We start from the raw sequence: 27,230 nt of genomic DNA on the forward strand, positions 1-27,230 counted from the left end.
AGAGTCATCACCAAGTCTAATAATATGTAAATAACGTAAAGTGAAAGAGATTACGCACCAAAACTCTTGGAACGCATATACCTTGAGTATGAACAATGGGGGGAGTTATGGGGTTTTATATTTAACCATAAATTCTAATGGAGTACAGGACACTGTATAATCCTTTTTTATTATTTATTATTATGCGCAGGAATTCCGCCACCTTTGAGTGGTTTTGTCGCTGGCACGGTTAGCTCCCGTGTCAGTTAACCTCAAATTTATTTGGGGGAGGTTAGGAGGTGGAAACCCGTTCGATGCGTAATCAATGCAAAATGAATTAATTAGTGTCTAGTCATTGTGTTTTGTTGATTGGTGTGTGCGCTTGTGAACAGGTGCATTGAGGTAAGGGTGTGTTGATAGGTGAAAGCATGTTAGTGTGTTTATTTACGCTTATGTACCCAGCTTTGTTGATTGTGTGTGTTTGTGTGTTTGACCATGTCTTTACTTTGGCCCTACGACGACCCATTTTATAATGGCGAGTAGTGGGGACAAGTAGAGAGGAGGTTTTCAGGTGATGAAGCATATTCATGATGGACATGAGTGAAGAGCGAATCATGCTTAGTTTCCATAGGACTATGATGTGATTTATTGCTTTATTGATTATATTATTATTATGCTTGTGAGACTAATGCAAAGGTTTTCACGTTTCATTTGGTTTTGTTAAGGGCCTAAAATGGTTCCAAGTTGTAGGTTGTTTTTGTTTGACTTTACTTTCGTTTGGTTTAATTTGTTTTGGATGGTTTTAAGGATAGTCTTCCGCTGTGTGTCTTTGATAATTGCCTTAGCCGTTTTCACGGTGGTGGTAATATCTTAGATATTCCTATTTAAATTTTTAAACAGGGAAAAATAGGTATTTTAAAAGAAAGGAATTTCTAGGGTGTTACAGTAACTATCACTAAACCCTAGTTTTCTTAATTTTTTTTTAAATTGTGGTTTGATATTGAGTCCTTGTTGATAAATTATGTTGGGTTGTGTATGAGTATTGTGGGCTTATTAGTTGTTGATGCATATCCTGGGTTGTCTGTTGTGTATGATTAGTCTGGGTTGTCTGTTGTGTATGATTAGTCTAGGTTGTCTACTGTGATTATTTCCTGCTGCTGCTATGGTGTTGCTTGTGCATGTTTATGGTATGTTGCTGCTATGATGTTGCTTGTGAGTATAAGGGTATGAGGATGTTGAATTTGGTTTAATTACTTATTATGATGTATGGATGATGTGCATGTTTATGGTGGATGTTGTAATGTATGGATGATGATGAGCATGTTGTTGTTATCTAAGCCTTTGGAATACTCTTACTGTGGTTGTGTTTGTTTTGCTACCATGGAGTCCCACCATGTTCACAGTTGTGTTCTGACTGCATACTAGAGGCATACAGTGACCACTAATGCACTGCATACTTCAGGCATAGAGTCCTTGATGTCCCAAGTGTTGTGTGTGAATGATTCCCCCCCCTGTTTTGTATTGGTTTTTTGTTGTTCCAAGTGATGAAGGGACTCTTCTGACACTGACCTCAGCTTAAAGGATGCTCCAACATTTTCTTCCAGATTTTGTTGTTGAGGTGCCTTTGTTTGGATGGTTTTTTGTGTTAATATAACATCCCATCTGATGGACTCATTTGATTGTTATCATGTCCTACCTCTAGGATAATGTGTGGTCATAATTGTCTGTATTCATTGTCAAAAAAGTTGTCATGTTTACATAATTCCTAATACATGTACATGTGCTTGTCATGACTGCCTTACTAAGTTGCCTATGCTATTTCTCAAAATACACATAACCATTACAAAAACAAACAAAAAACCTAGTTTTAGTCTAAATGGTTATATGTGGCAGTCCATGATCTTCAGTGTGCTTCTTTGTTGCATATTCATTCACAAAACACTTCTGGCTTGCATCTTCAAAATGTTGTCCCCTTGCATATTCTTCTTCAAAATGTTGTTTGGATGCTTCATTGTCAATCAGTATCCACTTCCATGTCATGTGTGTCTGGTTGAGCCCCTGTTGTAGGAACAAACAGTGTATTCAGGTACTCCACTGTTTCTGCTATAAGTTCCTTGTTTACCTTGAGTATGTCCTCTAATGTTCCTTCCCTTGCTTGCCTTGCCTTTCTTATGTGGAGTGGATTGAAGTTATTCCCTCCCTTTTTCTCTAGTATTTTTATCATTCAAGATTGGAGAGTGATCCAAGTGTACCTGTTTAGGGTTGGATAAAAAATCTGAAATGCCTCACCCACTTTCTCAATAAGCTCATCCACATTAGTTGGAAAGACTGATATTGTATGGACTGTATGACCTTAAATAAACCAAGGTCCAAAACATTGAGGTCTGGGGATTGGGCAGGTTGAAAAACAAACTTAATGTTAAAACCATTAGCTTGTGTGGCTGCCAAAAAATCAGCATATGTGGGCACTTGATGGGGCCTTGCATTGTCCCACTGAATTACTATGTTCTTTGATAACTGTTGTGGCCATTGAGCATGAATTGTTGGAATTATCTTGTTCATGATCATATCTCTGATTGCTTCTCTGTTGACATTTTGAATGACTTTTGTTTCCAGTGTGCCTGCCTCTCTGTTTTTGCTTTTTTTCTTTGCTCTTTCATACTTCACAAAAGGGAAAAGTCCATACTTCCCTGAGTGAAGTAGAGTCCCATCCTCATCATAAAGAGGCTTACCAATCATACCCATGAACATGGTCTTCAATTTGAACCTCTTTGATTGTTGTGCTCTGTAAGGTACCTCTTCATTAGGTGTTAGGTAAAAGGTCCTTGTCTCTGGGTTCAAGTAGAACCACTTTTCATCAATGTGAATATGATGTTGCAAGTCCATAAATGATGGGTCCCCTTCACTTGGTACTGGATTGATATGTTGCAACACCCATTTTAACCTTGCAACTTTGTGATTATCACTTAAAGCTGGGTGATTAGTTGTTGTGACTGCCCTTAATCTGCCTTTTTTCTTTAATCTGTGTATGACCACATGATTGACTTTCAGTGCTGCACCATAGCTTCTGTTAGTAGTCCTCTTGTAAAGTGGCACAGACATAAGCCACTCATCAGAGTATTCCTTAGGCTTGGGACCAGTCTTGCCTAACTTTTTGCTCCTGACATCTACTACATCACCTAATTGAATGTGTTTCTTTATTTCTTGGAACCATCTGCCTGTTGTTGATCTATGTACTCCATGTTTTCTTGCCAAAGAGGACAGCATGCCACATGGAAGAGAGTCCCCTTCCATGTGTATCAGTATATCATCAACTATTTGCCTCTTTTCATTGATGTTGAGTTCTCTGTTCTGCCTTGCATTATGTTCCTCTTGGTTCTGACCCTCTGCCTCTGCATCTGATTCCCCTGTTTCTGTCTCTTGCTGAGTACTTGCTTCACTGCTGCCTGAAATTGTTTCTGTACTGTTGGATTCATGACCCAATTCTGTACTATATTGCATTTCTCTGTCTTGCTCCATGAGCAGTTGGCTGATGTTGTAAAAGTCATCAATATCATCTTCCATGAGTCCCCTTTTTTTTTCAGATGTGTAGGTGATGAAGTGGAGCTGTTCTGCCTTTTTTTGGGAGCTTACAATGGAGCCTAATTCTGTACAAAGAACTAATGCTGCTACTAACTCAGCAATTAGGAATTAGGACTAATTTTAATGGCTGACTTTTGATGTAATTTGCAAACAATGGTTTCTTTTGGTCTGTAATTAAACTTTGAATTATGATTTCCCTCCCCCCCCCCCCACCCAAATCCGAAACAGTGTTAATGTTGAATGAAAAATGAATGGAAAAGGTAATCCCCCTTTATATAAGGGGCTTTTGGTATTAAAAAAAAATGTCAAAAAAATTTGAGAGTGATTTCAAGTGTTTTCAAAATTTTCATGAAAATATTGGAGGGAAATCAATTGGAGGGGAAATTATAACCCCTCCAATTTGCTGCCAGCCAAAAAGAGAGGGAAAAAGGTAAGCAAAAAAAAAAAAAAAAATCAGTCACATGGGTCTCCATAAAATTGGGGACCACAAAAGTTCCCTCTCTTTTTAACTCATCTAATTACATAACCTTCCCATTTAATCCACTCCCTAAAAACTTTCGCCTAGGAGTCCGCAGTTCCTCCCTTTGTTGCGAGTAACTCGTAACGGAGGGAGTATAAAATTGTTCGATTGTTACTAGACTAATATTTGAAGCAGTGCAATACTGCAATGCACGTTTGGTTCAATCTTTTTGTTGTGACAATATAGTTTTTTTTTTGGGCGGGTTATAATAGTTAATATGTTTTGAAATATATATACAATAAGATAAACCTAACATCCTACTTATTGATAATCGAGTAAAACTGTTACCAATATTATGAACCGGAGGGAATAACAATGGTTGAATATTTGAATGTACTGGAGGGAATAAGAATGGTTGAATATTTGAATATACAAAAAAAATTATTGAGCATAGTTTCATAACATATAAAATAAGACATATTTAAAATTATAAAGTTAAAGTTGTTTTTATAATAACTCTTGCAAACTCTTAAATGGACTTGGTCCACACAAATTTATTGTGGACCGCTAATATTAGAGACTACGTTTGTTTTCTTCCTTTCACCTTTTCTTCGTTTGAGGAATTAGAGAAAGATGTTGTTGCGTTGCCGAAGCGAATTTAGGCGTTCGGTAAGACTCAGGATATTGGTGCTCGTGCAGCTACTCACATCTTCAGCAGGATCGAGTTCATTATAGCTAGAGGGGTGGGGTCCAGATTGTATCTCGACTCCCCACCAATTTTTTGTAAATTGATTGACTTTGTAGGTTTTTTTTAATAATAATAATAAAGTCACTATATGAAAAAATGTTACTATGTTGAAATAAAAGTCATTGTGATATTATAAAGGATATTATTTTATTTTTTTAGTGAAATTTTTTTATATACTGGTCAATATAAATAACAAAGGTTACCATATTAAAATTGTTGGGGATTTTGTGTTTAACAAGGGTCACAAAGAAAGCAAACAAAATAAACCGGTAAAATCTTCGAGGCGTGAACGGGATCACTTTCCCAAAAGTATAATTCCGACCCTATACTACAACCGGGTTTCATGGAAATTTACTTAGGAGATACAACGAAGAACAATTGCAATCACAAGTAGGATGATTACAATTCAATGTAGATAAGTGTATGTGATTTGTGATGATGATAAATATAGAGTTTGCAAAATATTTCAAAGAAAATAAACTGCATATTTTCTTCCAGTTTTCGTATGAGAAATACAAAACCACTTTTTTTAATTAGTTTCTGCTTTTCATCATATGCTCACATTACATATATATAGAAGCAATTTTTATCAAGCAAAAAGTCACAAAGTGACTGCCAAAAGTTACAAAAGTAACTGACAAAACAACTAAACCAAGCAAATAGCTTATGAAGAAATACGAAGTAACTGCCGAAAAACTGACAGCAAGTTCTCACATTTCTTCTCCGTTCTCGCGCCCGATCGGGCGGTGATGGCCCTGACCGGGCGGCAGACCTTTGTCCCAGAAGCACCCCCTAGCGCCCGATCGGGCGACCACCACCTAGACCGGGCGGCAGACCGGGCGGCTAAAGGCTGTTTTGTTTGCTTCCTCTTTACTGAGTTTGTTCCCTCTATACCAAGGTTATTTGCTTCTAATTACTTGCTATACTTAATTAAACACCTTCACCTATTAATACCTTCACCTATAATTAAGCAAAGCAATCATGAAAATTGTCACATACTCTAAATTACTCAACAAAAATTAGGGTCATGTTTAACATAATTCGTATTTCAGGTTCACAATAATATTAAATGTCACATGAGTTTAAATAATAAAGGTTAATATGTTAAAAATAAGGTTACTAGGTTAAGATTAGGGTCATTTTGTTCCATATAATGCCTACTGTGATGCGTATATACCTTGGGTTCACAATAATATTATTGTGTATCAGGTCCACGCAAGATTTTTTTATCAACTCTATCTCAAATTATTTTTTACGCATCATCGTTTTTTATCCACCCCAAATTAATCACTTGTTTCTGGGAAAAAACTTCAAGTAAATTTGTAATATACCACCTAAAAAAAAATCTATTAATAACTAATACTAAAACAAAACGTTGTTGATATCATCAATCCTCCCTTTATTCTTTGTGCCGCTTCCTCTAAAAAAATTCCCACCAATTTAATGTATGATGTCACTATTGATTTTTTTAATTATTACTTTTTTAAAAAAAAAAATCTACAATTTATGGAATCATTGCTTTACTGATTTTATGAATAATACCAATCTTTGATTTCCTCTTTCATTTTATTATGTGTAAACTAATTACGAATTTACGGTTTCAATCATTTTGTCATGATTGTTATGGTATGGGACCATGGGTGAGAGGCAATGGGAGAGTGATGAGTATAATGATGTTCATGTACAATATGATTGTGGAGGTTCAAAAATACCATAACAATGTCAAGATTGTACCATCACCACTTTCCCTCTTTATAAATTATAGTGTAATTAATGATATTGATTTGCATTTAGGTTATTACTAGCATTAATTGGCTTAGTGGTTAATGATGTTGATAGTTCATTGTTTAAAGAGTTGAATTCCATTTCTTTTCATTGAATCTATAGTGGTAAAATTCATGATATAAAATATTGACAAGTTATGTATGATTGATATGGCGTCATGTCATTGTCAATATAAAAGTCCACATGCCACTATTTTACAAAATGCAACTCTTAAAGCTAGAGGTGGGTGATACCATGTCTCTAAATGAATGATGTAAATGACTCTTGACGTTCCACCAAGAAGTGTTACAATCAAAATCAAATAATGGTTACCTACTATGTATATATAATCAAACTCTGATTATATACCAGTTAATTCAAATAGTGCTATAAAAATAAGGATATAAAACATCGTAATTAGTAAAGTATCGTATCTCTCGATTTAAGGAAACAAAACAAACCTTTATTTAAGCATTGATATGAAATATATTAATTATAGTACAACTATTAATTTGCATGTTACATGTTACAAAAAATAATAGACAAAAACAGAGCAAAGGCTAAATGTTCGGAGATCAATGAGTTGTATTACTCCAAAATCTCTCGCATATTTTGTCATTTGACATGGCCTTCTAACATGCTCACATGAAATTGATATCTTTGTCATTTTTTTTCCACCCTACAAAACTCCCAACTTTCAAGCACTTTTATTTCCATCAAAACTTCATTTTTTGCCCACATTTTTATTCATTGTAACACCCTCTCCTTATTCTAAAACATCATCCTAATAACATTATGAGAGAAATCCTCCACATCCAAGCCGGGCAATGTGGTAACCAAATCGGCGCGCAGTTTTGGGAGGTGGTTTGTAATGAGCACGGTATTGATACAACCGGGCTATACATTGGTGATTCTCCACTCCAAGTTGAACGATCCGATGTTTATTTTAATGAGGTGAGAGGTGGACGATATGTTCCTAGGGCGATCATGATAGACCTCGAGCCAGGCACCATGGACTCCCTTAAATCTAGTCCTTATGGACAGATTTTTAGGCCTGATAACTTTGTTTTCGCGCAAAATGGTGCTGGGAATAACTGGGCTAAGGGTCATTACACCGAAGGTGCTGAATTAATCGATACTGTCCTTGATGTTGTTCGTAAAGAAACCGAGAATTCTGATTCTTTACAAGGTACACAAAATGTATAGTTTTTTTTTCATTTCATAATCACACTTATCTTTGATATACTTGTATATGATCAGTAAAATATTAGGATCAGAATATTATTATTGATCAATAATTCAATATATTCCTAATAATGTGACAAGATCTGAGAAAGTTTATTTATGTAGATTATGCATCTTTTGGTACGATGCAATATTAATTAACTATCTATATCTTTCTTGACAAAACTGTGATCGTTGAATATGTCATTATTGTCATCTTTTGGTACTTGACCAAATCCAAATTGTACCTAAGCTATGTAACATGATATTAGCCCGGCTCAATATCAATCTAATGTGACCAAAAAAATTATGTTACTCTAATATGTCCCATCCCGAACATATGATAACCAACCTGAATTCGAACTAAACGACTCATCACCTTGTTATGAGACATATGCTAATGCTACCCAAGTCTATAGCAAGCATCTAGATACGTGAGACTTAAAAATATTTCTAAATTCATCACTACATATAATTTTGTCATATGATGGATTTTTATGTTGAATAATCTCCTGACTTGCGATTACTTGAATCGATTGGTAGGATTCCAGTTATGCCATTCTTTGGGAGGAGGAACTGGATCAGGGATGGGAACGCTGCTAATATCGAAGATTAAAGAGGAGTATCCTGATCGTATGCTGATGACCTTCTCTGTGTTTCCATCTCCAAAGGTGTCAGACACGGTGGTGGAGCCTTACAATGCCACGCTTTCTGTACACCAGCTTGTAGAGAATGCTGATGAGTGCATGGTACTTGACAATGAAGCCCTCTATGACATTTGCTTCCGCACTCTCAAACTCTCCAACCCTCGATGTATGTTGCTATAACGCTTGCATTCTTTGTTTCTGCTTAATTTTCTGCTGCTATCATCTTTACGTTTCCACCCTACAGTACTTATGCAGTTAAGCGAGTTGATTGAATACTTGTTAAAATGATCCACCTTTAACATAAGTTTTGCAAACATGCAGTTGGCGACCTGAATCACCTGATCTCAGCAACAATGAGTGGCATAACATGCTGCCTGCGATTTCCTGGTCAACTGAACTCCGACCTTAGAAAGCTTGCAGTGAACCTGATACCCTTCCCTCGTCTCCACTTCTTCATGGTCGGATTTGCACCCTTGACCTCCATCAACTCTCGGCAGTACACAACCCTGTCCATCCCCGAGCTCACCCAACAAATGTGGGATTCCAAGAACATGATGTGTGCAGCAGACCCACGTCATGGGCGATACCTCACTGCATCAGCAATGTTCCGAGGGAAGATGAGCACAAAAGAAGTTGACCAGCAAATGACCAATGTTCAGAGCAAGAATTCATCCTACTTTGTAGAGTGGATCCCCAACAACGTGAAGTCTAGTGTCTGTGACATCCCACCAACAGGGCTTGCTATGTCTTCGACTTTCATAGGGAACTCAACCTCCATTCAAGAGATGTTCCGAAGGGTATCAGAGCAGTTTACCGTCATGTTTAGGAGGAAGGCTTTCTTGCATTGGTACACCGGCGAAGGCATGGATGAGATGGAGTTCACTGAGGCTGAGAGTAATATGAATGATTTGGTGTCTGAATATCAGCAGTATCAGGAAGCTGGAGTGGAGTATGAGGAAGAATATGAAGAGGAGGATGCTTGAAAATTAGCCAAAAAATTAATTTGAGAGGATTCCTTTTTACATTAAGGAAGAGAAATGAATAGAATTTAATCTCTTTCAATTTCAAAAGGTGGCAAGAGGGGGAATTCTTTTTTTGTACAAGGAACTTATTCATTTTATTCTCTTATTTGGATGAAACTAATTTAATTTTTATAATACACAATAAGGTTTAAATCCAAGAATAGTATATATAATACTTTCTGAAAGGGAAATTGAAGTGAAATATATTGAAAAAAAAAAATGAATTTCAAGGAAAGGTACTACCACTAAGCCCAATGTACAAGGCGCAACCAAGGTGTATCATTAAAGTGAGGCGCATATAATAAACAATAATTTATTTATTTTTTTGTGCGCCTCACCGAAATCGCTTTGCCTACACCAAAAAAGGCGCACGAACGATGAACCTATCGTCTTGCGCCTCAATGCACGCTTTTTTTTAAAAAAAAATGGTATTAAAGAAAATGGTATCACTAATTCAGTCTTTTGAAATCCTATACATCCATATACTTGTATCTAACTAGCCAGAACATAGCCCAAAAACAGCACCAAACAATTCTACTACCTCTGTTTCATGTTTTTTGCAACTTTGAAATATTTTATCTCTCTCAAATAATGGCCAAAGTTGCAACAAACATGAAATGGAGGTAGTAAAACAATTCGCTGCACCAATCAGAAACCCTAACTAAAATGCATAAGATGTGATGAAACCCTAACTAAAATTAATCTAGCAGCCTAAAACATCACCATTACAATTTAGTTACAATGATATCATATACAATCAACACTCTTAAAAACAATCAGAAACTACGCATTAACAAGAGCATTATTGTGTCCAGTCTAAACCAGGATAATAAGATCAAATGGCATGTCAAAAATGGTATAAATCAACACAAACAAGTCTAAAAACATAGGATTTATCAATCATCTTAAGACAAAGCAGCAGCAAAATTCAACTGTACAAAACATTCTTCATCATCTGATTTCTATGTAAAAACGAATCCCTCTATAGAAATGAAAGTTACACCCATCAACTCACTAAAGCAAACTGTTCACCCAAATTAACCTGTAGTTCTATCAAAGAATGATGATTATAAAATAAAAAAGACTGCTTTGAAGATCCTTGAATAACTCCATGTACATCAGTGCTATAGCAGCAATATGAAAAATGAAGAACGATTACCCATAAAGCCACTATCAGCCACCACTCCTTTTGTTTTCAAGGGATGATCCGTCTTTCAGAGCAAGCTGCGCTTCATTCTCTTTTCCAAGAGCAAATAATGCAGCAGCCTGTAGATAAGAAGCAATATGCCACACCGGAGATATAACTTGTGCTTGTGATGCATCATCAAGTGCTTCTTGTGGCATGTCACTCATGAGATAACACAGACTACGACGAGCAAAAGCTGTTGGTGACAGCATGGTTCCACCATCAATGAACTGGAACAAAGCGAATTGGATGAAATTTGTCAGCATAATTCCGCCTTGATTTCTCAACCAGAACTTTTAATACGAAAAAGACTACTGCCAATAATTTAATTTAGGTTATCAAACTAATCTAGTTTAGTCTGTCAATTTAGCAAAATATGTAATGAATAATGAGTAAACTCTTCCTTAGGACTACTCAGTATCATTTTATGGTTCAAAATCATATACTAATAGACAAGACTATATCCCTTGATAATTTTTCCCTATTTTTGGTGAGATGTCCCAAAGTGAACTTTCCAGTTTACCATCTCTGCATGTACACATTGTACAGTTTAAGTAAAATTCTTTAATCTATCTATCAAATAAATTCTTTTTTGCTCCAACACCATTTTCTCTTAATTTTGTTTAAATCTCTAATCACATTAACATTAATCACATTTAATGATGATCTTTTTTTTTTTTGGGTGCGTCTCCAACAACTTTTTCTCTCTACTTTACAATGCTCACACCCACTTTTTTATCCAACTTTGACTATTATCCTTAATATATGTGCTAAAATTAAATGAGATATCTAGCAAGGGACAAAGAAAGCTATAATTATAAAAGACAAGGTTCAACAACACTCTTCAAATGTGGCTTATCATTTGAACCGGACTTCAAACTAAAAATCCATTTAATATTGCTGATAAGTATTTTTTTCAAGCACCTAACTGATAAATTATTATTAACCACCCCCCCCCCCTTCTCTTCATCCAGCTATTTTATTCAAATTGTCACTTGCCCCTAAATTGAACAAATGGAATGTATATGTGTAATTAACTCTGCCTTCCCCTCTGAAAAATTATAGAATTTGGTAAGACCAGTAGGACAAGAAACATGCTAGAAAGTACAAGCCGCTGAAGATCGTGGGTTAATTGGCCAGATTAGTAGATAACAAAGCTATGCAAACATTTAAGGCTAGTGAGAGACAAGTACATTGAATTCTGACCAACAAAGAATGACAACTAGAAATTAAAGGAACCAGATTACTAGAAATCTAGAATTTATTCTTTTTCCATAAATTTTACAAAACTGTAAATAAAAAGAGACTAGCAAGTAGCAACCCCCAACAGGACATCAGCCCACCCAAATAAAAAGAACGAACACAAAAAATACAGGCAGAAAAAATAACAAAAGTAGCATTTATCTATACAAGAACATACTTGGCTGTAGCATTCTATCGCTGTCTTGAAGTCCTTTTGCCTAAAGGCAGCATCACCCTTTTTCTTAGAGGTCAGTGTATCCTGCATTTGACTGGTCCACATCTGAAACGAAAGCTGCCATATGCAATTACACGATGAGTTTCACTTAGCCATACTATTAATTGTTACGCAAAATTGTCAATCAAGAGCAATAACATGGTGAATTGGCAGGGAATACATCAGTAACCACAGAAAACATACATTGCTAAGGTTCAAGGAAAGCGCCACTAACACCTTTTCTCGGCCTTGTGGTGATGACAGCCTTATGGTTATTCTAGTCAATTTAAATGTAGGGGACAAAAAACGCTCTTTACAAATTTTACAATGTAACTGGACAAGGAGATTTTCCGTGAAGGGAAGGAGAGAAAGGGAAGGTCAGAAAAGCAAACACGAAGATCCAATTTATTTCCCTAATTCATAACCAAATCCCTCACAAATTAGAAAGATTTGGAAAACCTTCTTTCACCCTCTTTCACGTTGTCCAAATAACAGCATAATATTTTCCCTCGTTTCTCACTTCTTCACTCTTCTCTCGTTCCCTTTAAGACCTTGCTTGGATTGGGTATTATATTAAGGGGGTAATAAAAGTCAAACTTGATAAAACATAAGTACTTAGAGGTGGTGTTGTAGGAGGCATGGTGTTTACATATGAAATAAGGTAATTGTGCCATGAGGAAAAGAGAGAGATGGAAGAATTAATACCCTCATAATGAGGGTAATAGTTACCCACCCTCCCCGTAGTGTAACTATTACCCCTAAAATGAGGGTAATAGTTCCTTTTTCTTCACCTCATGCCACACCATCACCACATAATTTTCCTTACAATCACACCATCACTATCTTCTCCTTCCCTATTTTCACTTTCATTTTGCTTAGTTTGACTTTTATTACCCTACTTGGCTGGACGGAATTAGGAAGGATATAAAGTTTTTGGATTTGCATGAGGATGAAGCATTGGATCGTAAGGGATGGAGGAGGATCTTTGTCGATGATTACACGGATTAATCAAGTTTGGTTTATGTAGCCGACCCCACTTATGGGATTAAGGCTTTGATGATTGATTGATTGATAAACTTTTATTACCCTAGTAATACATCTCCCCCAATCCAAGCATGTCCTATGATTTATTTTTTATCCAAACACATCTTTTTAGAAATATTGAATAAAAAATAACGAAAGGATGTGACTTGTGTCAAGTGCTCAATTTCGAGAGGTCATATGTTATCATTGTATTACTTCTGTCAATGCTTCATAGAAGTTACAATACATTAAGCACTACAAACAAATACTCCATCCAAAAAAGGTTAGTCACACTGGCATTGAAAGTAACAAGGGATCATAATTAGTTACACTGCTTCTAATCAAAGCTTGCATTAATCGCACAACAACCATTCACGCATGATTTTAAGGCAACTTAACCATATTTTAGGTTGGCTAAATTTTGGGTTAAAATTAAATAGCCCCAATAATGCATGACATGTAAATACAAAATGTTTAGGTACAAACCTCAGTAGCAGTTCCCTCATCATCTTTATACCCAATACTTTCTAATATTTCATGTATGGCAGTCAAATCTTTTCTGGAGCAAGCTTCTCCAAGAGGAGAGAGAGTTACATCTGCTGCACCATGAGGTATGTCCATTAACTCATGTGATGGAACCTGCAGAGGAACAACAGATCATTCATATATCCCATATTAACAAACTCCACATCTTAAAAAAAGGTTCGATGTAGACAAATAATTTCAAGCACAAAAGCAAGGTATTTGAATCATCTATATCAAACATTGATATCGACATGAGACCAGCTCTATCAACAAGTGTGGTATCATAAACTCAACTGTAATTACTTTAAGCAATTCAGCAGTCTTGGTCACACCTTTAAATTGAATAAACACTGCATTTAAAAAAGTTTATATGAAAGACTTTGACAACCTTTTTGGAATAAAGGAATAAAAATACTCCATATTGAGCTTGTGCTTAACTTTTTGAGACTAGACCATCTTTACGAACAAACTCGAGAATCCACTCAGGTTCTAGACAGGCATGTCACAAATGCCTTGTGCCAGTGGGCCACTAGCACTGAGAATCTTAAAAAAAAGAATCCCAAATCTCCACTAGTAAATCTCACACTCCGCACAGTCCTCAATCAACACAAAACTTGAAACATTAGAGTGAAAGCTAAGATTTGCAAACAAATCAGTGAGGTTCAGTGGCATATTGCAAACCAAAAAAAGTAAAAAAAAAAAAAGAAAAGAAAAAAAGTGTCTCCTCCTGAGATCACAGAAACTTGTCATTTACATGGGTAAATGGTAATTAAATATTTCCATAATAATCCATTTGTTTTCTTAGCGAATAGCAGTGTAACCTAAAAGTCTAAAACTCTGGTTCCCCCTACGAACGGCATATTGAGAACGTGCATATCAGACCGAGTGCACATGGTATGGTGGAACACTATTGGGCTAATAACACATGGAATAATTATGTAGAAAATTGTGTATCACGTATCCTTTCGCGTATTAAAGAATACTGCAGATTAGGTATTACTGGCGAATAGGCATATAGATGATTTCAGAGAGAAGTGGAAAAGAGAACTTGAAGTCGTTACAAATCCAAAAGTCGCCACTACCTTAGGGGGAAAAAAACAAAACAAAAAAAACTTAAAAGTAATAATCCGTCGTACTCATAGTACTTAGCAGCACTAAATTTGATTTTTTCCATTATTCAGTACATTATTTGCTGGGCTAGTTTGAATCTTAAATATTCAGTGACAAACAAGGATAAAGTTGCATGTTCCATATCCTCCTTTTGGAGATGTGGTTGCTTAAAATACAAGATATCAAGCCAAGGGAGAGAGGAAATAGGAAAATAAAAGTCTGATCAGCCGGTCAGCCCCTTGAAGCAAGAATAAGATATTCCAGTTCCCAGGATTTATTCCTATTTTATTGCCACTAAAGCATAACACCATAACCCCTAAGAAACATTACCAAAACATCTCATTCAGTACCCTTAGCAATTCATCAGTCAAAGTACCAATTACCCAAAGGGACGGCACTTAGTATTTTGGTTCTTACGTACTCTTCAGAGATAAGTTTACAACTGATTGAGATAATTTTATCGGTAGCTAAATGCATAAAGGGTCTTAACATATTAACTAAATAAGAACCATATGCAGGGTACATTTAAGACAGTCAAACATGTGTGAAATGAAATGTGAAGTATTGCTTGTGTTTAAAATGGCTTATATAATCCAACAAATACAGGCTTTTTTGAAGCTTTGCTGAACATAATCTCAAGAATCCAAAAAACACTGCATAAAGAAACGGCTACAGACAAAATCAAGGATTATAAAATCCACAATGATAACGAGAGAGTAACTGCAAACCTCTGTTTCCTTCTGAAGAGGAATCAAGGCAGCAACAAGTGATTTTGGATTTGGCCGCTCACGTGGCTCATATTGCAAACACCTCGAAGCCAAACGTACTAGCTCAGTCCCATCATCATTAGAGAACTGGCCTTCCAAACAAGAATCCATCAACGTTTGAATGTTTCTGTCACGAATCAGGTCAAGAGCCTGAAAAATATCAAGCAATGTTCAGACAAGCTACCATATTAGTACAGAACACCACTAGAAAAGTTACATTTCCGAAACAGAAATTACAGCCAAAAATTAATAGAGCATCCTATAAATCTAACATTGCCCCAACACATGTATTTTGATGTCACACACAAGAAGAAAATGCCCCTCGTGAATGACATTTCCAGCATCCCCCCTCCCCGGAAGGAAAAGAAAAGGAAGAATATGTTGGCAGCAATGAGGGCATAGAGCTAGGCAGCTAGCAAGGGGCTAGTCTGATACTGGAAGATCATAACTCTCCCTCTAGTGGCATATGTAGTCTTACTTTCTTGGTCTTATACCTAATTGTTAGTGGATGAGAAAGGAAAAAAAAGGTATGGTTTGACAAATGACAAGAGAAGAATTATGTTGAATTTAAACCTATACATATTGTTGAGTCAGTTCAAGGTAATACTGCAGTTCAACATTATTATTTCCATTGGCTGATCTAAGCAGTTGGTTCATAAAAACAAGTTCTCATACAGGAAGCTCTTATATAAATAGAAATCTGGCCAGTTTGCACGCGTCTTTATTGTCTAAGTCATATTCCTTTCTATCTACAAACAATTATCATCCATCAATACTTGAATTATATAGAAAGATTTAAGTATATATTGAAACAAATAAGCACTTTCTGCATGCTCATAGTCTGTTCGAATGACTATCAGCAAGAAACATAGTCTTAACACATTGATGTTTGTAGCAAGATATCATATTCACCAAGGAGCGTTGATTTCACCTTGAATTGGAATTTCACACTTTTTTGCCTTATCTTAATTAAATTAAATTGGACCATACAGAAATAAGAATATTCAACAAAAACAGAAAATAACAGTGAAACAAAAGGCTTACATGGCTTGGAGGGATATGCTTTCCACTTAACAGATCAAGCAAAAGGGTCCCAAAACTATAAATCACACTCTCTGGAGTCACTCTACCTATAAAAAGCAGCAAGTGCAAAGTCATTGCAAGTACATACAGCAAGTTAATCATTCCATGATAATCAATAAAGTGCAAAGCAGATACGTAAACAGAAACCTGGAATACTGGAGGTTATATTTTATTACATGTATTGCTTTTTATCTGAATCATTAAAATTGTGATTTCCCACAAAAAGATTTGGCATTTTAGTATTATCTGATAACATTTCTTGCCCTAATAGAAGGGAAGAAAGGGGAAAAAATATAAATGAACACTATGTGAGATAATCTGGTTGTATGCATTCCTCAAAAAAGGAAAAAATAGACACTAATTTTAAAGACACGACAGAAGCATCACTTTCTGTTGAAGTATTGAAGGCCCTATTCCTAGAAAAAATGACCCATTTTACACACAAATTCTACAAGAACGCTAAGTTTACAACACTAACCCAAAGAACAACATCAATTATGCACCATTATTTACCAATATCATAATAATGGAGATTATTGTCCTTAAATGACGACCACTTACCAGTCCTCAAATACTCAGGTGGAGTAAAGGCCAAATTTGTACTGTAGCTTTTTCCATCTCTACTATTTTTCATCAAGCCAAAGCAGGAAAGTCTAGGATCACCTTCCTACAAAAGGGATCAAGAACAAATATCCTTTAACACCAAAATGAGAGATCTTAGAGATCACCATAACCATGCATATTATTGTAGCTCTCCTTTGGTGTTAAAATAATCCTTTGGAGATAATGACAGAATAGAGTAATTTGCTTTTAAGCTCCAACCTCCTTTCTCTGCTCACAATTGATTTTACAACCTAACAAAGTAAGCAATTTTATACAACAAAGCATGTAATCCAATTATTAAGTTGCACCAAAACGATAAAAACAGAAACCCGATGCTAATCTTGTATAGTGATGCCTAATTTGGTAGTATGTGTTTTAGTACAAGTTAGCAATTCGCTGTCTAATTAATTAAATTGGGCCAAAATTTACTAATTGTTGGCAATACCCCGAGAGGTAGATTTTGTAACATTAGAAATACAAGCTAAGAGACATACACGATGCGTGCAATATAAAAATCTATCATGCTCTTTTTTTTCTTTTTTTTAAACGTTATCCTCCTTATTCTAATTATAAAAAAATAAATAAAAAATAAAAATAAATAAAAATAAAAATAAAAATAAAAACCATATATATGTGTGTGTGTGTGTTATTAAAAAAAATGTTGATGAAGTCATGGAGGCTAAACAATACTTCCTCTGTCCTTTTTACTTGACTCGCTTTGACTTTTACACTATTTATCATCTCTCCTTTGATTGTCCCAACAAGTAATATTATAACATATAACTTTTATATTTTTTACTTATGGAGAATTAAAGTTATTGATCATTTAAGTTTTACATTGGCAAGCTTGATAGGTCAAGTTAAAAAGAACGAAGGAAGTATTTATTTTTACCTCACCAAACACTCAAACTATAGTTTTCCATTTACACAGATTTTTAACAGCAAATAATAACTCCCACACCTAACATTTACGGCCACATAGCTAACCCTACAGTTACATTTTGCTACATTTGTCGCATCAAATTTCCAGTTGTTTCCCCTCAAATTAAGTTAGGGGATAGCTTCTATAGGAAGAGTCGGCCAATTAGGGATTTTATTAAGCTTCTAACGAGAACAACTTTGAAGATACAAATTTTCTGCCATTAGGGTTATAAATTGGGAATTTTTATAGTTAGAAATAATTTTCAAAATTGACCCCTATTATCCATTCACTTTATACTGCATTACTGCACAAAATGGATAGTAGTTGTAATATTGTTGAGATGAAATATACCCTTACTCTTCTAGCCCCAAGTGAATATACCAAGTGAAGAATGAGTTAATGATTTGAGTGGGCCAAAAAGATACTTGCTTAGTGAAAATGAGGAGTTGATAATCTTGAGTTCTTATAAAGGGAAGAATGAACAAAAAAATGGCTATGTGTATAAGACTGTCATGTGAGTTGTTGTCATCGCTTCATCATGGTTGATAAGTACTCCATGTCTGGATTAGAGTAATGAGTTTTTTTAAGAAGGAACAAATGAAAGATGGACAAAACAAGAATGGGAAGAGGAGAGAGTGGAACATGGTATGAAATATGAAACGAGGAAAGTTATTTAGAAAAAGAAAACAGTATGTGGAGTTGTGGACCCCACCAAACAGATTCATAGACAATCCGTCATAAATCATAAGTTTTCATGTTTTGGTACTTAAAAGGTAGTAAATCAAACTTTATTCCAGAAGGTAATAAATTCTAAACGTGCGCTTTCAACAAACCCGCCACTTCAGCATTACCCAACAAAACTGCACAAGTCTAACGATATCGTATCCAACTTTCATACTCAGTATTATAGTAACAGCTAATTTTGGGAAGATTATATATCAACTGCATGTAGTCCTTAAGATTCTCAATGATTAATCTTTTTGTATGCTGAAAATAATGGTTTTCACAGGGCTCCATGGATGGTGTTAATTTCTGACTTTTACTGACTAAAGATTGAGAATAGGAATTGCCAAACATATTATTTATTGACCAAATAATGAGCAATGAGAGAAGTAAAATACGAGAATTAAAAACCTTATTTTGAGGGAGATCAAGACCAGAAAGGTACCTCATCAAACAAAACTCTATACGCATTGAGATCATGGTACAGAGTACGCCCCTTATTGGTACAGTATTCTAGGGCCTGTGCAAGATACAGTGCCACTCGTAACCGCATTGCCCATTTCATAGGATGAGCATCCCCTACGTCAATAACCATATATTAGAAAAGCAAACACTAAACAGTACCTGTGACGCAAAAATGAACGCCAAGAACTAGTATTAACAGACCACTAAAACGATTTTAATCCAACAAGTATCCTGCTGAGGAAATTAAGATCTAGATATATGCAGACTTATCCCATACTATTCAAAGAAAAGAAATCACTACAATCTGGAAAACCGTATTACTGACTGAAAGTACCATGAGTCCAGATTTCAAAGGGAAATGAAGCATTTGAGCAGATCAGCAGAATTCTCACAAATCAACGAAATAGACAACTTCAGCCTAATACATAGGAGAATATACAAAGAAAACCAAACAGCTTTGTTTGAGTGATTGGCTAGTTTTCTTCTCATCATTGATTGAGATTGCTTGGCATGAAGTTGCATCCAGATAAACAAAAATGAAAATAATTAACTCTATATATGTGTAAAACAAAACTCACAATGGAACAGATGCTTAGCTAGTGTTTCATTTGGCATGAATTCTGCAACAAGTAATCTCTCATCACCCTCATGGCAACAACCAAGCAAATTGGCCAATCTGTTGCTTCGCAGCTGACCAACTGCTTTTGCTTCTTCCTGAGTTGAAAAACAGATGAGAGAGATTTAAGATTTTGAAGAGTTGAGTAAGATGCATTTTAAAATAAAAAAAAATACAAAAAACCTTCAGGTGCATCAACAGAATAGCATGCAGGACAATTTACACATGAACATCAACCCTTATTATTCGAGCGCCAGCCCACAATATAAAACATAGTCAAGACCTTAAAAAAAAAAATTATGCGCCCTTATGAAGTTAAGATCAGATTATGAAGACATTATCCATTCGCCCAGTGGAGTAAAAATCAGGAATCTTTATTCTAAAAGGATAAATGCTACATTTCCGTTGAACACCAACTGCTAGTGAGTGCATTGACGTCATAACTTTAAACCTTTTAAATCACATAAAATGGAAAATGGGAGGACTAGGCTAGCAAATGCAATTCTAAATCAGATAACAGAATATAGTCAATTTGTAACAAAGGTAAGCTTAATCCGAAAGATAACAAACACTAGAACCTACATAAGATAAATGGACCTATTGCCTAGGGAAATTAAGAACTATATTCCATACCAAGAACTGCCGAGCATCAGGCCAAGCAGACCTGTTGAAACGTTTTACCGCAATCCGCTTTTGGTTGTCTAGCTTCCCTTTGTATACAATGTTGGGAGCCTTCTCTCCATGTTCTGAAACTATATTCTCAACTGCAAAGCCAGATGTTGCCGTCTTAAGTTGTTCAATGCTGAACTCGCGAAATGTAGGTGTGTCATCAAACTCGCCCTTCTGCTCATTCTCTGATAGACAAAGGAGAAAATGTGATGATATGATATAACCATCCTATTGCAATTCAATACCAGTCTATAACTACCATATATTCCCTATGATCCAAGATTGTAGTCGTTTAAGCAATTTTCATAGATATTAATTGCATTGGAATTGTAAAGTGGAATTACATTGATATTATAAAATGGCCATGCTTGTGAAGTGATATTAACAAGTATGCTAGAAAGACTTATAATTTGGATATAAAAAAATAAAAAGAACTAGCAAAAACCACTAATATATTGAATTCGAGGGAGTATTTTCCTCACAACATATATAAGAAACATTAAGAATTAACCAAGTACCTGTCTCAGGTTCTGGTTTCTTCCCATCATGCCCTGGTTCCCAGCAACACGTCGATAGTTTCGAGCAATTACAACCCATTACAACCCAACAAGATCAAATGCAGGCTATGACTCACTTCAACAATTCAACCCAAACAACACAGCTTATATACACATATAAGCCACTTGTCGAAACTCGAAATCAGCCAACAATTTCAGTCACAACAATCCCATGAGGCAATGAGGAACACCCTAGCAATATCAATGCTCACACCAATAATTAATTTCTGCAAGCAACAAGATAAAAACTGAATTAACTTCACACAAAACCACAAGCATCAACACACACACAAAATGAGTTTTTTTCATGTAAACTTTATACACAACCTAGAAGCTTATTAAATACATAAAAATATAAATGTAACATTCATAAAATACCAACGGAATACATGAAACTTCATAATTAAAACGCCCCAAAAATAGGGAAGCAGAGATCACGAGATACATTCCATTTCACACTGTATAACAACTAATTAGTCAAGTGATAATCATGAGTCAAAACAAATTATTTCTCAAAAGCAGAGTCATAAACATAAATTAATTAACCCATCAATCAACAATTCAAGTTTAAATTTATGCAAAATCATCAACATAAGAAATTAAAAAATTCATTAAACATTACCATAAAATCACAACTCAGTCAAACAATTCTGACCCAAATCAAAACCCATAAAACCCAAATATTTGAATGCAAAATTCGAATTTGAACATAGAAAAACTTCAAAAAATGCTTATTTAACAACATACCCAGTTCAATTCAATGGAAGATTGATCAAAAAAATTGAGCAAAAATGAAAATTGAAAGTAAATGAAAAGTGGGTTCTCCTTTTTTTAGGGGGTGGAAAGCTAAGGATGTGCTTTTAAATTTTTAATGGAGTTGTGTATATATGCTGTATAGAAGCAATAATATATGGGATTTTTGGTAATTTAAGATTTGGGTTAAATTATTGAAGATTTGGGTATTTATTAATTTTACACAAGAGTAATGTCAATTGGATTGTTATTTTTATTTTTCTTACCACTTCTATTTTCTTTCAACTTTTCTTCTTCTAAAAGTCTACACGTACCAAATATTTTCCTAAATTTCCACCGACATGTAAAACCCACCACTTATTACAATTTTATTATTACAACGAAAAGGTGTGAGACCAACAATCATCATGTTGTCTCAAAGACCAAAATTTACTATGTAGTTATCTTGTATAGTGGATGCAATAAAAGATAAATCGATAAAGTATCGAGTAAATATTAATGCAGGTTTGTTAATTACTCTAAAAAAACAGTAAATGTATCTTACTGTTGTAAAATAAACTATAAAAAAGGTTGATTGAGAAAGAAAAAAGTTGAATTATATGAAGTAAGTAATTACAAGGTTCTTTCTATACCAGTTTTGATAGTTTGGGGAATTTACGAGCTTTAGGGCTAAAGTAAGAGTTGAAGCAACGGGGACCAGAATATGCGGCGATGTGTGAAATGAAAACTGAAGATTTAAAATGGATAAAGAAGCGGGATTCTTGGCTTTACAAATTAATGAAGCGCACGTATGTGTGGGCTTACTACGTACATTAAATCATTGTCATGACGTACAGAGAAACATATAACGAAAATTACTAAATTGCTATATAGTAATAGATAAGGAAATCGGGCAATAGTTTCGTGTTAACAAGGGTGTCAAGTAATCTAATATGAGTAGAGTAGAGTAGAGGTTGTTGAAGATCCTCCTCTAAAATATAGATAAAACTGACCATTTCTGACACGACACGACCCGACCAAAACCGTCACGACACAAACACTAAATTACTAAGAGAAAATACAATGTTGGCACAACACAAATCAACTTGAACACATCCCATTGTCAAAACAGTCAAATTATGCAATTATAAATCCTACATTTTACGTAATTTTTTTATATAAATTTTGTATACAACACGAAATAAACACTAGACCAAATACAAACTCAACGTGACATGACTTTGCAAAAATAAAAAAAAAATTATTTTTGGGACTATTTCTCATTTTCATAAAAAATAACAATTAAAAAACTATACATTTGTAAAAACATCATTTACCCAGTATAGATATAAATACAAGGAAAATATCAAAATAGTTTCCCACAAATAATTATAGTTTGGGTTATGCTCTGGCATTTGCTGGGTTACGACTTTTTTTTTTATGTTTATTTGCATGGAAATTGTTTTGGTGCATTAAATGTCTTAATTATATTTTTATATACTGCATATCATGCTTTAATAGTGCATATGAGCATGAGAATGACGAACCGTTCAAAAGAAAAAGTAAAAAAAAATGATGATGATTAAAAAGGACAATTTGTGAGGATTAGAATGATGATGTTGTCTATTTAAAACTCCTTTTTGATTATGTTAGACTTCTAATACTAGAGATCTATTCACTTCTGCTTAATTTCAGTTCAGTTCAGCTCCAATCAGCTCAGTTCAGTTCAGTTTCAATCAGCTCAGTTTAGTTCAGCTCCTAATTTCATTCTCTCGTAAAATATTTATTTCAACTCTATTTAGTTCAGCTCAGCTTCAATCAGTTAAGTTCAGTTCAATTCAGCTCCAATCAGTTCAGTTTAATTCAGCTCATTTCAGTAAATGTGAACAAGCCCTAAGTAAACGTAGCCCGCATTTTTAATTTTGACCCTTCCACAAATACAAAGTATGTCACTTGCTTTTCAAATTTTGTAGGTAATATATGTGTTAAATTACATATAAAAAAATAAATTATAAGTGTATTTTGTTTTAGGAGTACATTTAAAGTTTAACTGGAAATAGAAAAATAAAATAAAAAAGTAACCACAAACAGTGGTCCTACAAAAGTGGGTCAAGTTTAAGTAATAATACTTCACTGAAAAAAGTAGGAAGAATTTCATAAAACGGCTATAAACGAAAAGTGGGAAAATTTTCATAGAACAAACGAGGTACAACATACTTGTATAAGTTCTTTCATGATTATTAGCCTTGTGATAAGTATTTGAACTCTTAGGGCATGTTCTCTTGATTCTCTTCCGCTCATTTTCAGTTCAGTTCAGTTCAGTTCAGTTTATTTCTTAATTTTCTTATCTCATAAAATATTCAGTTCAGTTTAGTTCAGCTCCAATAAGTTCAGTTAAGGTTCAGCTCAGTTCAGTTAATCAGAACATGCCCTTAGAATGCTAGAAAATTCCTATGAGTATATGTATATTCGAAAAACTTCTAATTTATTCTCTATATATTATTGAATTACATTCCACTTGTTACTTACACTAGTCTCTATCTAAAAGACTATACACCGATTTAAATGCAATTTTTTTGTTTAAAGGAAGTAACGGTTTAACGTTAGACGGCACATGTCAATTGGTCAATGTCACCATAACAAATAATGTGCATGTAGCACAAATTGGGTAGTGCTTTGCAAGTGTCACCTGATGTATGATAGTATAATTCAAAGTACAACAAAGAGGACATGTAAAGCATGTGATATCTTGAATGTACATTACTGACTCATTTTAATTATTTGGAGGCCTAAAATACATTGTATATATTTAATAATCTATAAATAAATCATGTATCATACGAAGTATACATTAAACTTTTGAGGGTAAGGATTTCCCTTACCCTTTTCGTCCAGGGCCATATGAGAGGATGTGCAAGACTGTAAGGTGGGCCTTAGCACAAGGCCCACAAACTAAAAGGGCCTCCAATTAAATTGTATTTGTACATTACTCTCAATTTCCCTATAGTTTTTGCCCAATTTGAGTTTTCACAGTCTCCAAAACGCGTATTAATATAAAACACGTATGTATATACATAGGGTTGAGATCCAATGAAAAGTTTCTCAAAATGAGAAAAATGAAAAGGGTTAAATGTGAATAATTTATTTTGACCTGCCACTTTTTATTTTCAAGTTTATAAGAAAACTAAAATTTATGCACATTATGCACAAAAAATATGCACATTGAATTTCGATCAATTCTAAAAAAAAAAAGGAAACGGTGGGAGTAATAATCTAATAATTCATACTAATTGGGTGAGGGATGACTCAAGTGGTAAGAGTTCCCCTTCCAATTTCAAAAGATTTTGAGATCGATTCTCATCACTACTTCGACTGCCCCTTGTGGCTCTCTAATCACACCACAAATAATTTTTTAATTTTAATTTTTTTGGCCAAAGTTTCTTAGAGAAGTTTTTTTGATACAAACTACTTGATATTAAGTATAATTCAATAATATTTTACTTCTTATTTGATAAGTATATTCCATTTGTACACATTCAAACAAAGATATTACGAGTATTTTTTATACAATATTATGCAATAATAGTTTTCTATCTATAACTTTGTAATGTAATTCATACTTATATTTATTAGTCATGCATATAGTGTTCCTTAGTTTGATAACTAGGTTAGATCCAGTGCCATGCACGGTGACCTATATATTATTGATTGATAAGTATTGTAATAATTTATTAATCGAGGAATAATAAAAATAGGTGATAGGTTGATTTGTATTTGCATGAGCTTCTAATCTAATCTATTCTATTAACTAAGACTAAAACAAAACATGTTGATGTCATCGGTTTCAAAAATTTCTTATGTGTCAATTCCTCATTAAAAAATTTCCCTCCAAATTTATATATGATGTCATCATTTTTTATTTTTTATTATGTTTTGCCTATTCATTTTACTTGCTATAAACTAGGACCAAGTACATATGAAAAGAAAAAATCTAAAACTTGACTTTGAGTGTTTGACATCAATATTATAATGTTGTGTTTCCACTCTAAACATATAACCTTATTGGATGATGCAATATTAAATATATTTTGAATAACCATTATTTTAATAATATAGTAAATATTACTATGATGTAACATTAAATTATAACCGACCATTTAAAAAAATGATGTACATGTTTTCTTATGAATATTCATATAACATGTACTAAAGAAATATGAAAAAATACTTATCACCATCGTGCAACGTGCGGGTACTAATCTAGTACACAACTAAAACAAAAGTAGGCAAAAAATCCAAGCAATCTTTTTTCTTGTTGAAAAATAGGTTATACATAGTAAATTATTTTAAGAATATATTTTTGGATTTGAAGTTGCCAAAACTTTTTTAAAAAGATTTGTGAAATCTTTTATATTAATTATAATAGATACTACATTAATATGGAATATGTATACAAAAATAAATTATTTTTATAAATAATTTATTTCCTTAATAAGTAGTTTTTTTTAAATAAAAAAGAAAAGAAAAATAACTAAAGACACACTAGCAATGACACCAGGGGATGACACGTGTCATTGCTGGTGTGTCTTTTTTATTTTTTTTATTTTTATTTTTTGGTGTTCTACTCGGTTCACCCTTTGGGTTAATCAGGATTCGGGGATTAGTTCTGGGTGGTTAGGTTTCAGTCCCCTCCCAATTGTTGTTGCGAGGGATCGAACACAGGTCCTCCCTACCAAGTGTATTCCCAATCACCACTACACCAACATCCAATTGGTCTGTTGTGTCTTTTAGTATATAGTACTAGGGGCCTGTTCCGATTGACTGAACTCAGCTGAACTGAACTTATTAATTAGTGATTTTTAACTACGGATTAGTGATCTTTGATTATTTATTGATTATTTATTACTATACATATGTGTATATACAAATGTACATATTAAAATATTTACGAAAAATATATTATATAATTATAAAATTTATGGAAAATATGTTAAAAACTTGAAACCTCTAAACATTTTAAACACATATTGATTATTATTATTATTATTATTATTATTATTATTGTTGTTGTTGTTGTTGTTGTTGTTGTTGTTGTTGTTGTTGTTATTATTATTATTATTTATTGATGATTATTACTATTATTTTTGATTATTATTATTAGTATCATTATTTCAATTATTATTATTATTATTATTATTATTATTATTTATTGATTATTATTATTATTATTATTATTATTATTATTTATTACTTATTGATTATTATTATTATTATTATTATTATTATTATTATTGTTAATATTATTATTATTATTGTTGTTGTTGTTGTTGTTGTTGTTGTTGTTGTTGTTGTTGTTGTTGTTGTTGT

At 34.0% G+C, this 27,230-nt stretch overlaps 3 protein-coding genes across 4 annotated transcripts; 1 reads left to right on the forward strand and 2 right to left on the reverse strand.

Moving 5' to 3' along the window:
• Window positions 1-1,851: 1,851 nt before the first annotated feature.
• On the reverse strand, window positions 1,852-3,543 carry LOC110702271. Its single transcript, XM_021879977.1, has 2 exons — window positions 2,332-3,543; window positions 1,852-2,037 (listed from the first exon to the last, which is right to left on the reverse strand). Exons 1-2 carry the CDS (start codon window positions 3,541-3,543, stop codon window positions 1,852-1,854), a joined length of 1,398 nt encoding a protein of 465 aa, XP_021735669.1.
• Window positions 3,544-6,624: 3,081 nt separating this feature from the next.
• On the forward strand, window positions 6,625-9,695 carry LOC110702434 (tubulin beta-3 chain-like). The gene is made up of 3 exons (XM_021880139.1): window positions 6,625-7,722; window positions 8,301-8,570; window positions 8,726-9,695. The coding sequence occupies exons 1-3, from the start codon at window positions 7,329-7,331 to the stop codon at window positions 9,385-9,387; spliced, it is 1,326 nt and encodes a 441-aa protein (XP_021735831.1). The 5' UTR covers window positions 6,625-7,328; the 3' UTR covers window positions 9,388-9,695.
• Window positions 9,696-10,253: 558 nt separating this feature from the next.
• LOC110702433 (probable serine/threonine-protein kinase At5g41260) lies at window positions 10,254-22,101 on the reverse strand. Of its 2 annotated transcripts, none has more exons than XM_021880138.1 (11): window positions 21,879-22,101; window positions 21,093-21,323; window positions 20,539-20,759; window positions 19,868-20,003; window positions 19,270-19,403; window positions 17,138-17,243; window positions 16,538-16,623; window positions 15,455-15,643; window positions 13,578-13,730; window positions 12,033-12,146; window positions 10,254-10,842 (listed from the first exon to the last, which is right to left on the reverse strand). In XM_021880138.1, exons 2-11 carry the CDS (start codon window positions 21,169-21,171, stop codon window positions 10,600-10,602), a joined length of 1,461 nt encoding a protein of 486 aa, XP_021735830.1. In that variant the 5' UTR covers window positions 21,172-21,323; window positions 21,879-22,101; the 3' UTR covers window positions 10,254-10,599. The 2 variants fall into 2 exon arrangements, with proteins under 2 accessions (XP_021735830.1, XP_021735829.1); XM_021880137.1 differs by having other exon boundaries at window positions 21,093-21,358.
• Window positions 22,102-27,230: the final 5,129 nt, after the last annotated feature.

Source organism: Chenopodium quinoa, unplaced genomic scaffold (genome assembly GCF_001683475.1).
Source record: "Chenopodium quinoa cultivar QQ74 unplaced genomic scaffold, ASM168347v1, whole genome shotgun sequence".
NCBI lineage: Eukaryota > Viridiplantae > Streptophyta > Magnoliopsida > Caryophyllales > Amaranthaceae > Chenopodium > Chenopodium quinoa.

What these genes read in the sequence shown, in the direction of transcription:
- LOC110702271 (XM_021879977.1), bottom strand. Translation starts at nt 3,543, where the DNA reads ATGGAAGATGATATTGATGACTTTTACAACATCAGCCAACTGCTCATG. An exon ending in TGGACCTTGGTTTATTTAAG is followed by an intron (nt 2,038 to 2,331) that starts GTCATACAGTCC and finishes TTCCTACAACAG; the next exon opens with GGGCTCAACCAGACACACAT.
- LOC110702434 (XM_021880139.1), top strand. Translation starts at nt 7,329, where the DNA reads ATGAGAGAAATCCTCCACATCCAAGCCGGGCAATGTGGTAACCAAATC. An exon ending in GAATTCTGATTCTTTACAAG is followed by an intron (nt 7,723 to 8,300) that starts GTACACAAAATG and finishes ATCGATTGGTAG; the next exon opens with GATTCCAGTTATGCCATTCT. An exon ending in CAAACTCTCCAACCCTCGAT is followed by an intron (nt 8,571 to 8,725) that starts GTATGTTGCTAT and finishes GCAAACATGCAG; the next exon opens with TTGGCGACCTGAATCACCTG.
- LOC110702433 (XM_021880138.1), bottom strand. Translation starts at nt 21,171, where the DNA reads ATGGGTTGTAATTGCTCGAAACTATCGACGTGTTGCTGGGAACCAGGG. An exon ending in CTGATGCTCGGCAGTTCTTG is followed by an intron (nt 20,004 to 20,538) that starts GTATGGAATATA and finishes TTTTCAACTCAG; the next exon opens with GAAGAAGCAAAAGCAGTTGG. An exon ending in AGCATATCCCTCCAAGCCAT is followed by an intron (nt 15,644 to 16,537) that starts GTAAGCCTTTTG and finishes GATATTTTTCAG; the next exon opens with GCTCTTGACCTGATTCGTGA.